Genomic DNA, 17,221 nt, shown 5'->3' with positions numbered 1-17,221 from the left:
GAGGAACTATTAATAACAATTTTGAAATTTGATTTTACAGAGAGTATGCAATATAGAGAAAAATGTCTCAGGAATGGCAATAAATTGGATAAATGAAGAACTTATTTGGTCAAATCAACAGGAAGGAATCATTACAGTAACAGATATGAAAGGAAACAATTCCCGTGTTCTCTTAAGCACCTTAAAATATCCTGCAAATGTAGCAGTTGATCCAGTAGAAAGGTAAATTCTGCTGTTTTCAGACACTGAGATGTATTTCAAAATATGGTGAAAATTCATAGAATCACAACATTTTGACTCAAATGGACCTTTTCACTGAGAGTCAGGCCCTCTTGTACAAAAACACCATTTCCAATAGGACACTTACCTGAATTTGAACCACGGCAGGCTCCCTCCACAAATAGTACTCCTAACTACATGGTTTCCTGCTATAGAAGCATAATTCTCCTCTAACTTGAAATCATATGGAAAATTTCATAATAGGGCAAAAATGTTTGTTGAATCAAATTTTCATTCAAAATAGTCAAACTTGTCCTGCGCAGACATCTGGGGACCACTGAAACCCTGAGAGAGTTGGCCATCTAAGTGACCTGACATTCATTACATGTCTATGTAATGTGTTTGCCCTCAGGTTTATATTTTGGTCTTCAGACGTGACTGGCAGCCTTCACAGAGCACATCTCAGTGGTATGGAAGAGAAGATTCTGTTAGAGACATCAGAGAAAATAACAGCTGTGTCATTGGATGTTCTTGATAAACGGCTCTTTTGGGTTCAGTACAACAGAGAAAGAAGCAATTCTCGTATTTGTTCCTGTGATTATGATGGAGGTTCTGTCCATTTCAGCAAACATCTTACACAGTAAGTTTTGCTTTTGGTGTAAAATAAAACAATTGTCATTTGAAGTTTGTGTAATAAATTAATTTCACATTTGCCAGTTAAACTGATAAAATGGTTTAGCACAGATTTGGGAGTCCAAAAGACTTGAGTTCAAAGTTCCAGATTTATCATTTATTAGACAAGTGACTTTGGGCATGTACAAATACTTCTCTTCATTTTTCTTTAATATGGGGATAATGATAATAGTACATATTTCTTGGGGTTATTGTCAAAGTTAAGTAAAGAAACACAAATAAAAATAATTAACAGAGTACTTGGCATAAATAAGTTTTCGCATGTTGGTTACAGTTATTCTTTTTGGAATTATTATTTCATATACTTCTGAAACACCTAGCTTTCATTTGATTTGCTATTTTGCCAGTAACCTACTCTCCAGCTTATGTGGCAAGAGGCAGAAATTAGTCAAATGTGAAACAGACAAAACCAGAAGTCCACTCTTATCCTGTTCCTATTTTCTTCCCTATTTTATTTTCATCACACTTATGTACTGACCAGCAAAAGAATGAGACAATGAATCTGAAACTAGGAATTGCACCCTATTAATTCAGATTATTACTACATAAATTAAATTTTAAACTTAATACCTGTTTCTACACCTAAATGAAAAACGAATGTAAAGGTAGGTGATTAAAATTCAGACAGTAAATTGAAATGAAGTGAAACTTTGATAAGCCTGGGAAGAAATGTTCTACCATTCTTTGTGTCTTTTTCCTGTTATTTTTTTAGGCCCAATTTGTTTGCAATTTCCCTTTTTGGTGACCGAATCTTCTATTCAACATGGAGAAAGAAGACAATTTGGATAGCTAACAAATATACTGGGAAGGACATGGTTAAAATTAACCTCAACCCATCAATTGTACCACCTGGTGGAATTAAAGTAGTGCACCCACTCGTACAGCCCAAAGCAGAGGGAGATGCTTGGGCATCTGGTGAGTTATCTTTGACCTTGAACAGGGTCTGGAAATTAGTCCCCACCCATCCACTAGCTGAAGCCATTTAGGGGTTTATCCTTGATTTCTCCCACCGCCTCACCCCCAGTTTCCCATCTACTGCCAAGTCTTTTCCATTTTAACCTCCTAAATACATCTCCAGTGTCCACTTCTCTCTGCTGCCACCACCATAGTCCAGACAACCAGCATTTCTTGCCTGGCCTATTGTAGTAGCCACTCAACTAGTCTTTCTATTTTCCTCTTCTGCCTTTAAATAATTAATCTGATCCATCAGCTCTCCTGCTTAAAATCCTTCAAAAGCTTCCTTTGCATGCAGATGAATGCAACGTTTTACCAGGCCTATCAATATTTGACCCCCCTGATCTAGAATGCTCTCTCCTCCTCCTAGCTGGAATCTAACGCAGGTCTTTCTATAGTTCCTCAGGCATGCCCAGGCTTTTGCAGTCACTCTTCTCTCTGCCTAGACTTCTCTTCAGCTCTGAGCTTAAATGTCTTGTCCGCAGATAGGCCTTCTCTGGGCATCCAGTCAAAGCAGGCCTCCTCTTCTATTTTTCTCTTGGTACACCCTTCATTGAAGTCATCGAAGGGTGTAACTACATATTACTTTGCTTTCTTTTTTATTTTCCTCCCACTTGATGATAAATGCCCTGTGGGCAGGGACCATGTTTTTTATTTATTTATCTGCTTAAACCACTGTGTATTCAGTGATTATTTATTTATTTATAAAGAAAGACTTTTAGATATTATTAGTACAATGAATGGATTGACTGAATCTAGCCACAGTCTAAAATTTCTATTTTTAAATGTGGACGTCTCTGTTTTAATTCTTTAGCATATACTGTTTTAAAAATGTAGGCTCCTCAATATGGCTTATACCATATAAATGATATTATACTAACATTTGCTTTATTTTAAGAAGGCTTTACAATATCTTTATTTTTATCCCCAAGTAGCCTCCTGAGGTTTGGAAGCAAAGACGGAATGGTTTCTTTTCTCTTCTTCCTCTCTGTTGGATGCCACTGGGGTTTGGTAATAGTATGGGAAATGAGAGGGACTATGAGTCTGTGCCACAATTAGTGTGTAAATGTGTCTGTACCTGCCCCAGACATAGCTCCTGAAGAGAGCCGTGAAAACTGCACAGGAAGACAGGCATGAGATTTCTGAAGTGCAGCGGGCCAGCCGCCACGAGTCGAACGGTTCCTGACAAGGGGAGTGGGAATGAAAAAAGGCACTCACACTTTGATGATGGCGATCGCGGACCCCAGTGTTCCTGGAGACGCTGAGTTTATTTTGTCCCCAGAATTTATACCTTCTGTGGACGTGCAGTTTAACAAGTACAAAAATGCATTACCTAGTTAACAGTAAAACTTTAACTTTAACACAGGAGACACAAAATTTACTGAAACTCCCAAATGTAATTATCTTATCAATAGCCTTGATAGGCATCAGCCTTCTGTTCTGGGAACTGGCCACTCCCACCACATTCCTGAGCAGCATGCAAGCACTCTGCAGATGCAGGCAGAGACAATTGCTTCAGTGGGAGGAAATAGGTTAAGTATAAACCGAGCCATTAAGGCTTTAAAGTTAACTGCAACCATGGCTCCCCACATGAAGGAAGGCTAGAATCTAGGGGAACTGACATTATTACTTCTTATTTCCTCAAGGAGGTAACAGTGTGAGTGCTTTTTTAGTCACATTGGCTGCTGCATAGAAAATAAAATAGAAAAGCACCACAGGTTGTATTGCCCCTAGACGTAATACAAATAGCCATAATTGTAGAGTGTGTACAGAATTATCCACTCTGGTCTTTACCTATATTATCTCATTTAATCTTCGCAAAACTGTATGGATTAGGTGTGATGATTAGTACCATTTTATAGGTTAAAAAGCTTAGGTTCAGAGATGTCACAGTTGCATGTTCAAGGTCACGCTGTGGTGGGATTGGGATTTGAACCCAGGCAGAGGGACAGCATGCTGCCTTCCCAACTCACTCTCACTATTACTTCTCATTTCATATCTTAGATTTTGCCTTATTTTTTTTGGGGGGGGACTTGTAATTCAGCATATTATTGTCTATCAGCGGCCTTCCTCTGGTGGTTACATATTTCAGTTTGCACAGATCAGGGGGTTAAATCGCATTTCTCTCTCTTTAACTTTTTGTTTTCCATTTCAGGAACTAAGAAAATCTCTCTCTCTCTCTCTCTCTCTCTCTCTCTCTCTCTCTCTCTCTCTCACACACACACACACACACACACACACACAACTTCTCCCCTGGCTGTCTTAAAACAGACAGAATTGATCTCACAGTTTTGCTGGCATGATTAAGTTGATGAGGCAATAGTGCTCTCCTGGCTGCCTGCCTTGACAACCATATTATTATCTGAATATCAGAACCAGTGTGGGAACATTTCTGTACACAATCCGAATGACATTATTTCAACCTCAACTTCTGGGGATTTTATAGCTCACAGACATTATCTTTTTAAAGGCACAAATATTTTTGTTTCTCTGGATTCCTTTAAAGGTAGATTTCAGTTTTAAGCTCATAAAAGAGTTTCAAAAGCATATCCTTTGGAAAACGAAGGGTATCCATCATCAACATAGTGCAAAATACTTTGCATTCATTTCATGCACAAACGTATTGCTGAATTTCCTTAATTTTGAGAGTCCACAGAAGAGAATTGCCTTCACCTGGAAATGTACCTGTTTATGGAAGTGATTAGTGTAGCTAAAACTGCCCAGGTGGGACACTGATTCATTTTTATTATGTTATTGCTGAGTGTCTACTGTAAACCCTTGGTTATTTGGAACCTCTAGAAAAGGATCATCCTAGATACATGAGCATTTCTTCTCCACATGATTTCTTTTCTAAATTTGTTTATTGGGTAAAATACATATAACGTAAAATTTACCATCTTAGCCATTTTTTAAGGGCACAGTTCAGTGGCATTAAGTACATTCACATTGTTATGCAACCATCACCACCATCTATCTCCATAACTGTCTTCATCTTATAAAACTGATATGCCCATTAAACTATAACTCCTCCCAGCCCCTGGCAACCACCATTCTACTTTCTGTCTCTATGATTTTGACTACTCTAAGTATCCCATATAATACAATCATATTTGTCTTTTGTAACTGGCTTATTTCATTTAGCCCGATGTCATCAAGGTTCATCCATGTTGTTATATATGTCAGAATTTCTTTCCTCTTCAAGGCTGAAATAATACCCCCATTTTATGCATATACCACATTTGGCTAATTCATTTATCCGTTAATGAATACATGGGTTGCTGCCATGTTCAGCTACTGTGAATAATGTTGTTCTGAATAGGGCACGTCGTGGCTGTTTCTTGTTCTTTTTGTGATGTTCAAGGTTTATCTGCAGTTCAGGTTTTGCCGGCCTGGTCCATCCATTTGAGACCCTTCTTTCAATTCTTTTGAGTATATACCTTAAAGTGAATTGCTGGATCATATGGTAACTCTGCTTTTCATTTTTTGAGGAATCCCCATACTGTTTCCCACAGTGGCTGTGCCGGTTTATAGTCCCACCAGCAGTGCACAAGAATTCCAGTTTCTTCTGTTTTATATAATTTAAAATTATCAATTCAAACAATGAAAATCTGTTACTTTTAATAGAAATCTTAGCAAAGCATGGATTACTATATCTTCTTAACTTATCTATAGATAGTTATTGATATTTTCTTAATGACTAGGGTCACATTTACAAAGATACATGCCACTGGGGCAAGCATGGGACTGTGTGGGGACAGAGTCCCAGAGAGCAGTTTCCAGGCTCTCGGCCTCATATGGAAAGGTGCTGACTCAGTCATTAGATGGCCATCAGCTGTAACCAGTGAGCTATTGGCCACTAATATAACTGCTGTGGCTACGCTAGCAAGAAAATGGGGGCTAGCAAGAAAATGGGGGGCTAGCAAGAAATGGGGGGGGGGTAGGAGTGAGTGGCTGAGCTAGCAAGTGGCAGAGTGTGGATTGCGGTTCGTGTGCCTCCTGCTTCCTGTGTCTCCAACCCAGCCGCCAGTGAGACTATAGTGGTATGACTCCCCTATCTATGGCTCCTTTGGTGTTGCTTTTTGGCCTCACCATAGCCTGCATTCTTTTTCTTTTTAAATTTATTTTTATTAGTTTCAGGTGTACAAAATAATGTACTAGTTAAACATTTATCATTTATACCCCTCACTCAGTGATAACCCTCTGCCCCCAATTTACTACCCCTCTGACATTGCATACAGCCATTACATTTCCACTGTCTCTATTCCTAATGCTGTACTTCACTTCTTGTAACCATATATATAGAGATATAGATGTAGATATAGATATAGGTAATATATAAATATGTATATATGGATTATATACATATACAATTATAGCTGACATTCACTATTGTTCAGCTTCAGCTTCAGCTTCAGGTGAACAGTGCAGTGATCAGGCATCTACATCATCCCTGAGGTGGTCTCCCTAATGAGACAAGTGTCCACCAGATACCCTACAAAATCTTTACAACATTATTGATTACATTCCCCAAATTGACTTTTGTATCCCTGTGGCAATACTGTGGTTACTGATTGTGCTTTCTAATCCCCTCACCTTCCCCCTTATCCGCACCCCTGCCCCCATCTAGTAACCCTCAGTGTTTCCTCTATGTCTCTGAGACTGTTTCTGATTAGTTCATTCATTTATTCTAAATGAAATAAGTCAGATAGAGAAAGTAAAATACCGCATGATCTCACTTATATGAGGAATCTAAAGAAAAGAATAAATATCCTGCGTTCTTGTGTGGGGAGTGGGAGCTGAGTCCCCGCATGACAGACTGGTTTGAGGTAAAGCTGGATTTTTAATACAGGTTTGTCCTGATACCAAATGGCTCCCACTTGAAATGCCCTTTCAACAGTTGGAATGGCTCTTTATCATTTTTCTGTCATCTTTCTTGCTGTTGTCTCTCACTGCTGGTTTCTGCATGCCTGGCTGTGACCTCTGTTTATCTCCTAATCTGGGGCTTTTTCTTGACATTTGTTTATTGAGGAAACCAAATCACCTGTCTTGTAGAATTGCCCACATTCTGGATTTTGCAGATTATATCCCCACGGTGTCATTTAACATGATTCTGTATTTCCTTAAATAGGTAGTTTAGGCCTAGAAGCCTGATCAGATTCAAATTTTTTGCAAGAATGCTTAATAGGTGGTACTGCAGGTAGTATTGTATGCTTCCCACTGACCACACCAGGAGGCATATAGTGGCTGGTTCTTGTTCTTTCGTGATGTTCAAGATTTGTCAGCAGTATGGTGTTGCCAGCCTGGTCCATCCATTACGAAGTTTCTCATCAGCCTTTCGCCTAATGGCTTTAGAAGTTATTGTTTATCATTGCCTAGAACCATTTTTTGGTTAGAGGTTCAAAGTGATGACATTCCAAATCTATCATCGTTTATGCATTTATTAACTAAAGAACTTTATCACATCAGCTATGTGATTTCCCTGAGAAGGATCTTTTATAGGAAACGTAAATTAAATGCTTGATTCTTTCCCCAATTTATGTTTTCAGAATAAGGTTTGGTGCAGCCTCCAAAGGTAATTTTTTTTTTAAAGCATCTTTATAAACTCATGGATTTAAAAAAATATTTGCCATGTTTTTATTTATTGCAGTTATCATTTTGACACTCAAATTATACCATCTTTTTTCTAGGAGGAGTCCTGATTTGAGGCTTTTAGTCTTCATGGAGAGATGACCAATAGGGTCACCTCTCCTGCTGTCTCCCAGTAACTGCCCTGGGAGGTATGGAAGCTGGGCTGAGGCTATGTCTGGGCTCAGCAAGAAAGACCACTGGAACCATGTAGCCACTTGTGCCATCAGGGAATGCAGCGGGGGTGGAGATGGGAACAATGGGAGAGAAGAATATACACCTTGTATTCTCATGTTCAAGCAGTGGGCTGCCCAGATTTGTCAGAAATGGGTATAAAATAGGAAAGACTGAGTGGGCACGACCAGCTCTATTGAGAGTAAAGAGCATTTATTTTTTAACTGCTAGGAGGCTGTTGATTTGTTTTACTTTATTATTCTTAGAGGGGTTTAGATGATTAATAATACCAAGTAGATGAATTCTGGCTAAGTGATTTTTTAAAACCGTGATTACAAATTCTAGTAGTACAAAATGATCATTCTTGTATTTTCTTCCTCGTTGTTTTCTATTAACAAAGAAGAATAAACTTCTATATTATACAGTTTGGGAAGTGTTTTGAGGAAGTTGAGGGAGTAATTTATTAGGGAACTCACTAATGAGAAAGACAATAAATAAACAAAAATATGACTATGGATTATAGAAAAAATATTTATATGTAACTTTATATATTTTATATTCATATATTATATATAATATAATATAATTCATCTGTTATATATAATATTGTATATATTACATATAATATGTACATTATATGTATCATAGAAATATAGGCACACCTCAGAGATCCTGCGGGTTCAGTTCCAGATCACCACAATAAAGCAAGTATCACGATAAAGCGAGTCACACACATTTTTTAGTTTCCCAGTGTATATAAAAGTTGTGTTTACACTATACTGTGGTCTATTAAGTGTGCAATAGCATTAAGTCTGAAAAAACAATGTATATTCCTTTAATTTTTAATTAAAACACTTTATTGCTAAATAATGCTAACTATCATCTGATTCTTCAGAGAGTTGTAATCTTTTCCCATAGAGAGTCTTGCCTCAATGATGATGGCTGTTGAGTGATGAGGATGAGGTTGGCTGTGGCAATTTCTTAAAATAAGAATGAAGTTTGCCACATCGATTGATTCTCTCTTTCGCAAACAATTTCTCTGTAACATGTGGTGCTGTTTGATGGTGTTTTACCCACAGTAGAACTTCTTTCAAAATTGAAGTTAGTCCTCTCAAACCTTGCCTTTGCATCATTAACTAAGTTTATGTAATATTCTAAGTCTTTTGTTGTCATTTCAACAATCTTCACAGCATCTTCACCAGGAGTAGATTCCATGTCAAGAAACCACTTTCTTTGCTCATCCATAAGAAGTAACTCCTCTTCTGTTCACGTTTTATCATGAGATTGGAGCAATTCAGTCACACCTTCAAGCTCCAATAATTCTGGTTCTCTTGCTATTTCCACCATATCTACAGTTACTTACTCCACTGAAGGCTTGAACTCCTCAAAGTCATCCATGCGGGTCCAAATCAACTTCTTCCAAACTCCTGTTAGTGTTGATGTTTTAGCCTCTGCCCATGAATCATGAATGTTCTTAATGACATATAGACTAGTGAACTCTTTCCAAAAGGTTTTCAATTCATTTTTCCCAGCTCCATCAGAGGAATCACTGTACGGCAGCTATAGACTTACAAAATGTATTTCTTAAATAATAAGACTAGAAAGTCAAAATTACCCCTTGACTCATGGCCTGCAGAATGGATGTTGTATTAGGAGGCATGAAAATAACATTAATCTCATTGTATATCTCATCAGAGATCTTGGGTGACCAGGTGCATTGTCAGTGAGCAGTTACTTTTTGAAAAAAATTATTTTTTCTGAATAGTATGTCCAATAGTGGGCTTAAAATATTTAGTAAACCATATTGTAACAGATGTGCTGTCCTCCAGGCTTTGCATTTTCATTTATAGATAACAGGCAGAGTAGATTTAACATAATTCTTAAGGCTCTAGGATTTAGGGAATAGTAATTGAAAATTGGTTTCAACTTAAAGTCACCAGCTGTATTAGCCCCTAATAAAAGAATTAGCCTGTCCTTTGAAGCTCTGAAGCCAGGCATTGACTTCTCTCTAGCTGTGAAAGTTCTAGATGGCATCTTCTTTTAATATAAGTCTGTTTGGTCTACATTGAAAGGCTGTTGTGTAGTATAGCCACCTTTGTCAGTTATCTTAGCTAGGTCTTCTGGATAACTTGCTGCAGCTTCTATGTCAGTACTTGCTGTTTCATCTTGCACTTTTATGTTATCGAGATGGATTATTTCCATAAACCTCATGAACCAACCCTCTGCTAGCTTCATATTTTCCTTCTGCAACTTTCTCACCTCTCTCAGCCTTTCTAGAATTGAAGAGAGTTGGGGCCTTGCTCTGAATTAAAGCTTAAGGAAATGTTGTGGCTGGTTTGATATTCTACCCAGACCACTAAAGCTTTCTCCATATCAACAACAAAGACTGTTTCACCTTCTCATTCATGTGTTCACTGGAGTAGCACTTTTAGTTTCCTAGAAGAACTTTTCCTTTGTATTCACAACTTGGCTAACTGTTTGGTGCAAGAGGCCTAGTTTTGACCTATCTTGGCTTTTGAAATGCCTTTCTCACAAACTTAATCATTTGTAACTTTTGATTTAAAGTGAGAGACGTGGGACTCCTCCTTTCACTTGAACACTTAGAAGCTATTGTAGGGTTATTAATTTGCCTAAATTCAGTATCGTTTTGTCTCATAGAATAGGGAGGCCCAAGCAGAGGGATTGTTTACTTCTGTTTACTATTGTAAACAATTACAATGATATTATCAAAAAGCCCTAATCACAAATTACCATAACAAATATAATAATAATTTAAAAGTTTGAAAAAATTGTGAGAATTATCAGAATGTGACACAGAGACATGAAGGAAGCAAATGCTGTTGGAAAAATGGCACTGATAGACTTGCTTGATGCAGGGTTGCCACAAACCTTCAATTCATACAAAATGTAATGTTTCCGAAGCACAATAAAGTGTAATAAAATGAATGCCTGCAATATATATTTTTCTGTAAAAACTCATATTTTATATATATATATATGCACACATAAGAATACATATATACATATACACAGATAATATATATGTAGTAAGGAGATGGGTTCTACAAGTGGAAGACTTGAGCTTGAGTCCAAGTCTTACCCCTTATGACCTATACATGATCCTTAAGGCACTATTTCCTAATCTGTAAAACAGAAGTTAATACTCACTCTGCATAGATCAAAGGCTTGTTATGAAAATTAAATGTGATCATGTAAATGCTTTATAAATGTTCAAATTTTTTATTGAATATGCTAAATATTGAGGGTGCAAAATATTTAGTTACAAAAATGATTAAAACGAATGGGTTCAAATGCAAGAGAATAGTAAGGCTTTTTCGATGATGTAAGTCTTACAGTAAATTTGTTGTAGAAAAAAAGGTGTGATCAGCAGGAAGAAAGCAGGATAGGAAATCCCATGTGCATTGTTTCAGAACTGGGCCAGGGTAAAATCCATAGATTTATTTGGCTGTAGTAAAGCTCCTGAGAGCCTGTGTGTTAGCCAGGCAGTTACTGAAGGCACAGTTGGTGGTGGACATTAAACTCTGTGATTAGGAGCTTTAATATGATCTCAAAGGTAATTAAGCCCCACTGCTGGGATCTGGGAGGGGGTATTATCTGAGGTCAGCAACAGCATTTTGAGTGCTAGCTTTGGCCTAATTTGAAGCTCAAGAACAGCAGAAGATTAAGGAGAATAAACAAACAAACAAAAATAGCCCTTAATCCTCTATGTTTTGTCACTTTCTAAAATGACCTTTTAAAGTGTTCAGTGTCTGAATTCAGGTCACATCATCAGTACGACCATTCAGAGGAGAATAGTGATTGCTTTCCTGCCTATGCTCATCTTTGAAAAGGGTTGTATATTATTAATAAGTGTCATTAAAGCCATTAGCAGCATGGTACAATGGAAAGGGTACTCGGCTAGCATAGTCTGACCATCTGTTTGAGTTCTAACTCTAAGGTTGACTGGAAATTGAAGTAGAAACCAAATAAAGGAGTTAAGTTGCAGGTGACACAACTTTTTGTGCATGTGTTCCAGATGTCTGTAGTACACCTATGTTGTAAAAGGCACCATGCTAAATGGGACTCTAAATGTGAATGGAATGTGTATATATATATATATAAACACACACATAAATACATAAAATCTGTATATATATTATACATATGTATATTATCTGTATATATATGCCTTATCTTCAGAAGCTTATTGATTAATGAAAAGAAATATTTATGTATACATACTAGTATACATAATTGTGATGGTGATGATGATGATAAGAACACACATAAAAGCAAGTGAGAGGTAGTGGAAAAGTAACCCCCCCAAAAAAGATAATATTGGATCTAGATGAACAGAACATTTACTGTACCTTATAACTAATTATTTGCTTCATTAATCAGTCTGAATCTCCATTAACATATTATAAGCAGTAATTAAGATTAGTGAATCTTTAGAAGTATAAACTTAGAGGAATGTACCACAAACATCTGATTGTGTATAGAACCATAATTTTTTTTTTTCAAGTGAGGGGTCTCAGAGAATATCTACTTCAATCCTTTAATTTCATGGATTAGAAAACTGAGATCAAAAAGAAAAGTGATTGGATGTAAAAGGCAGAACCAGGACAGAACTCAGTTTCCCTAATTATTAATCCAGTGGCCATCTATCACACGGGGTTTGGAAAGGTTTTTATAAGAGATATTTACAGGAAGTGTAACCATTCGATTTTTTGTCACCTCAGGAAAGTGGAAGCACTTTGATGCTATTAAAAGGCTGAGTCAAACACTTCTGGATTTTTGTTGTTGTTCACTTAAAAACTTTATAAAAATTAAAGTTAAAAAATAATATTCTCTTTTTTTTTTTTTAGAAATTTGCAGTGGATGTATTTTTGTCTCCAATAAATTTACAAGTTTCTAGTTTTAGTCATTTACTTTAAAATTTTCAGTCATTTTATTTTTAATTGTGCTTAATTAAAATTTTGATATGTGAAGCATGTAGGAACATGAAAAAACATGTAACTATACATGTGTAATTGCCATAAAAAACATGGACAAGAAACAAAATATTTGGAATCAATATCCAAAGAACTTTTCAGTGTAAATCTTAACTGATTTAGTAGGTAATGTTGCAACAGTACTGAGTAATTGGCAAGATTACTTGTGCAATTAATTCTGTCAAGAGATCTGAATAATCACATTTAAAATAAGTAAAGAAATAACACAGGTCAGGTTAAAGGAGGTATCCATAACTGAGATGAAGGAGGGATGTCTCATAAGGACATGAGGCTGTTATTTCTCAGAGTGTGATGTGAAGATTCCCAACTTCAGAATCACTCTGATCCTGTGAGAAGTGCAGATTCCTGAGCCAGTCTCTTGATTTACCAAATCAGAATCTCTAGAGTGTGACATGCCCTCCAGGTTGTCTTGATGCACATTAGGGACATTTTAAAGAGGCAAGAATATGTTTCTAATGCGTTTTGCTATTATTGGTTACGAAAAGTGTTTAGTGACTTAAAATAGTAGGTAACAGGTAGAGTCAGAGTGAGGAAAATTTATAAGTAGATCAACAGAGACCTACCTGGAGAGCGGTCTCAGCCCCTCACACTGCTGTGTTCAGCCCCTCACTGGTTTGTTTCTTGTGCCCTTCATAGCAAGACTGTTTTTGGTAGTCCTGCCCTTGGCCCCTCAGCTCCTCTCATTATTCACAGGCTCTTGCTGACCTCAGCCATGTCGTGATTCAGAGTCCATTACCCCCATCTTTTCCCTCAGAGGTCACCTCTTGCCGGAGCTCTGGCCTCCATATCTACCTGCATCCTAGGATCTGCCCTCAGACTCAAGCTTAATTCTGTATTTTCCAGGGTATTTTACAAAGGTTCTATCATTGTTAACACTGGCAAAAAAAAAAAACAAAAACAAAATTTGAACAGAGATATATATGTTACTAGTTTAGCTCTTGACTCTGGCTCTGTATGGAAATCCAAGTTACCATGTTGGCCATTTGTTGTTCAATACATTTGGCTAATTCAACCCAAGCACCTACCTCACTGAGCAGATTTTGCTATACACCCTGGGCTATTTTGTAAAATATGGAACACTGGCAGCAATAAACTCAGAATTTGGGGATAAAATATATGGTAATGGTATATATTAAATCTGAAAGATGCTCTTTAAATAAAGATCCTAAAAACAGCTAAATATATAGATCTGACCTACAAATATTATACTTAAGAAAAGATGTTCTTCCTCACACACTGTTGGTGGGAATGCAGACTGGTGCAGCCACTATGGAAGACAGTGTGGAGGTTCCTCAAAAAATTAAGAATAGAATTACCATATGACCCAGCAATCCCTCTCCTGGGTATCTACCCAAAAAATCTAAAAACATTTATCCATAAACACGTATGTGCTCCAATGTTCATCGCAGCTCTATTTATGGTGGCCAGACATAGAAACAACCAAAGTGTCCTTCGATAGATGAATGGATAAAGAAGTTGTGGTATATATACACAATGGAATACTATTCGGCTGTAAGAAAATATGAAATAGTACTATTTGCGACAACATGGATGGATTTGAGATTATAATGCTGAGCTAAATAAGTCAGACAGAAAATATAGAGAACCATTATGATTTCACTGATGTGTGGTATCTAAAACTGAAAACAGCAAAAGAACAAGACAAACAAATGAAGAAAAAAAACCTCATAGACATAGACAATAGTTTAGTGGTTACCAGAGGTAACGGGGTAGGGGACGTTCAGAAGAGGATAAATGGAGTCAAATATATGGTGATAGAAGGGGAACTGACTCTGGGTGGTGAACACATAATGTGAGATATAGATGATGTGTTACAGAATTGTGCACCTGAAATCAATGTAACTTTACTAACAATTGTCACCCCAATAAACATTAATTTAAAAAAAGAGAGAGACGTTCTTAGGTTTCAAACGTTTTTATTTCTTAAAGAGATATTTCATTTTCAGAATTTTTTTTATGTACTTTATTTTTATATATATATAAAAGTAAATCAGAATGAAAAGCTAAGTTGTGCTTAGTATTTGGAATGACATCTCCAGCTGATTAGTATGCCCTATCCTGAGAGTTTTCGTAGGAGAAATACAATTAGAGAAATAAATGGGCTTCTGACAGAATCCAGCTAAAGCTATCTGACCCTAAAGCAGTGCCACCACCGTGAAAGACAACACCCCTGTTGATGTCACAGGGAGATTAGACTTCTTAAGAACTATGAAGGGATCAAACATTGTCCCCTGCCAAAACACACCTCTACTTCAAATAAACCATCTTGTCTTTTAGATCAGAAACTCTGCAAACTGAGGAAAGGCAACTGCGGAGGCAGCGTGTGTGGACAAGAACCTAAGTCCCACCTGTGCACATGTATGGAAGGATATGCTTTAAGCCAAGATGGAAAGTACTGTGAAGGTAATGTGCAGTCGCTTCCTGAAGCAAAGATAGCCACCCGAGCCAGCGGCTGGTCTTTAGTGGGCCATCTGAGCCTCAATGTGAAACGACTCCACTCCCCTCCACTTCTTTCCCCAGAAAAACAATTTTATTTTCCCCATTTTTAAAGCTTTTGTAATACTTTCAGGCCTTCTTTATATCTTGTGTTCCTAGATCAAATGCTTTCAGAGGCTACTCAGGGTTGACATAAGGCAGAGCTTTGCTGAGTACACTCCATGGACCTCTGTGGTTTTGACTGTGTGTAAAATGTCAGCATCTGCAAATGTTTTAGGGAAATAGTTCCATAACTATCATAAGATTCTCAAAGAGTTTGTGACTCCACATCATATGCCATTAAGGTCTAGTGGGAATCTGTAGGAAATGTGTGGCAAGCTGGTCATCTACGGATCCTCTTATTTGAGACTCCAGGCCAAATTTAATGAGCCCAGGAGAAATTTGGGTCCTTTCTCCTGGGAGCCCCAGTGAATGACTGAAGAAAAGAACCCAATGGCTACAGTCATACTCAATGGAAGTAATTGGGGTGAGACTTCAGGTAAACTTGACACCTACCTGTTAGGTATAGGCCCCTGCTTACCTGGGACTAGTTGGAGGGAGCCATCTCATAGAACTGATCTGGAAGGCTGGGTGTCAGCCAGTCAGACGCTGCTGGGGGCTGTGCCCACATTCACGTGTGGGCTCCTGTCAGCAAGGTGAGGCTGAAGAGCAGAGAAGTGATGTCCCATCCTTGTCAAGAACTATCAACAGTCCTGCCTTAAATGGCTCTATCTTTTCAGGGGAAACAGTACTACTTTTTCCCAAGGGTAATTCTAGTATGAAAATCTATATTTGAAAGTATACACTATTACAGAATAAAAATGGCTTTTATGATAATTGAACTGACTTCTTTCATCCTTTACTAGAGTAGCAAAAACAGTCTTTTCATGGTCAGGTACAGCAGATACAAGTGTGAGATACCCTACTTTGGGCATATTTATTAGTGATACTACAATTTATTTTCAAACATAACCACCTGACTGTGTTTTGCTGTTGTGATTGTGCAGATGTCAATGAATGTGCCTTTTGGAATCATGGCTGTACTCTGGGGTGTGAAAACATCCCTGGATCCTATTATTGCACATGCCCTAGAGGATTTATTCTGCTTCCTGATGGGAAACGGTGTCACCGTAAGTACAACAAGTATTTACTGTGTTATTTCCTTCGTTTTCACTGATGTTTCTAAGGTGCCTATGGTCTGGGTTGGTGGTCCTCAATTAACAGTATGCATCAGGATTACTTTGCAGTTTTATTTTGTTTTGCTTTTTAAAACATGAATGACTAGATTCTATCCCACACCTGTTAAATCAAAACCTCTAACGTTGGGAACCATGTATATGTATATATATATATATATATATATATATATATATATATATATATATGTATGTCTTTATCCATATTTTATATTTCATTATATATCACTGAAAGATAAGCATGTTAAAAACATAATCATGATATATTATTATGTCTAAAAGACTACCTGTAGCCTCCTAATATCATCTAATATCCAGTCAGTTTTCAGATATAATCACAGTACCATTATCACATCTAAAAAATAACAATTCCTTAATAACATCAAATATTTGGTCAATTTCCAAATTATTTCTAACAGTTTTTTGAAGTTTCTTTGTTTGAATAAGTATCCAGACAATCTCTATGTGTTGTGTTAGGTTGATACACCTGTCTTTTGTTCTTCAGATTCTCTATCCTCTTTTTATTCCCCTTGCAAGTATTTATTGAAGAAACCATTTTTTTCCTGTAGTTTCTCACAGTTTAGATTTTACTGATGGTACTTCTGTGATGTCCCTGTTCTTCTTCTTCTTTTTTTTTAAATTGAAGTTTATTGGGGTTACAATTGTTAGTAAAGTTACATAGATTTCAGGTGTACAATTCTGTAATACATCATCTATATCTTACATTGTGTGTTCAACATCCAGTCACTTCTCTTTCCATCACCACGTATTAGATCCCGTTTACCCTCTTCTAGAGCTCCCCTCCCCCCTTACCCTCTGGTAACCCCTAAACTATTGTCTGTGTCTATG

At 37.2% G+C, this 17,221-nt stretch overlaps 1 protein-coding gene across 2 annotated transcripts in view; it reads left to right on the top strand.

The window, feature by feature from the left end:
- EGF (epidermal growth factor) overlaps window positions 1-17,221 on the top strand; it is an 89,541-nt gene that overhangs the window by 21,184 nt on the left and 51,136 nt on the right. For both annotated transcript variants that reach the window (XM_019741968.2, XM_019741967.2), the window contains exons 3-7: window positions 41-222; window positions 632-859; window positions 1,625-1,827; window positions 14,979-15,104; window positions 16,184-16,306. In XM_019741968.2, coding sequence (XP_019597527.2) covers window positions 41-222; window positions 632-859; window positions 1,625-1,827; window positions 14,979-15,104; window positions 16,184-16,306 — 862 coding nt within the window. The remainder of the gene's footprint in view (window positions 1-40; window positions 223-631; window positions 860-1,624; window positions 1,828-14,978; window positions 15,105-16,183; window positions 16,307-17,221) is intronic.

Source organism: Rhinolophus sinicus, linkage group LG02 (genome assembly GCF_036562045.2).
Source record: "Rhinolophus sinicus isolate RSC01 linkage group LG02, ASM3656204v1, whole genome shotgun sequence".
NCBI lineage: Eukaryota > Metazoa > Chordata > Mammalia > Chiroptera > Rhinolophidae > Rhinolophus > Rhinolophus sinicus.
Note: the sequence above shows the minus strand (reverse complement) of the source record. Positions and strands in the feature narration are given on the sequence as shown.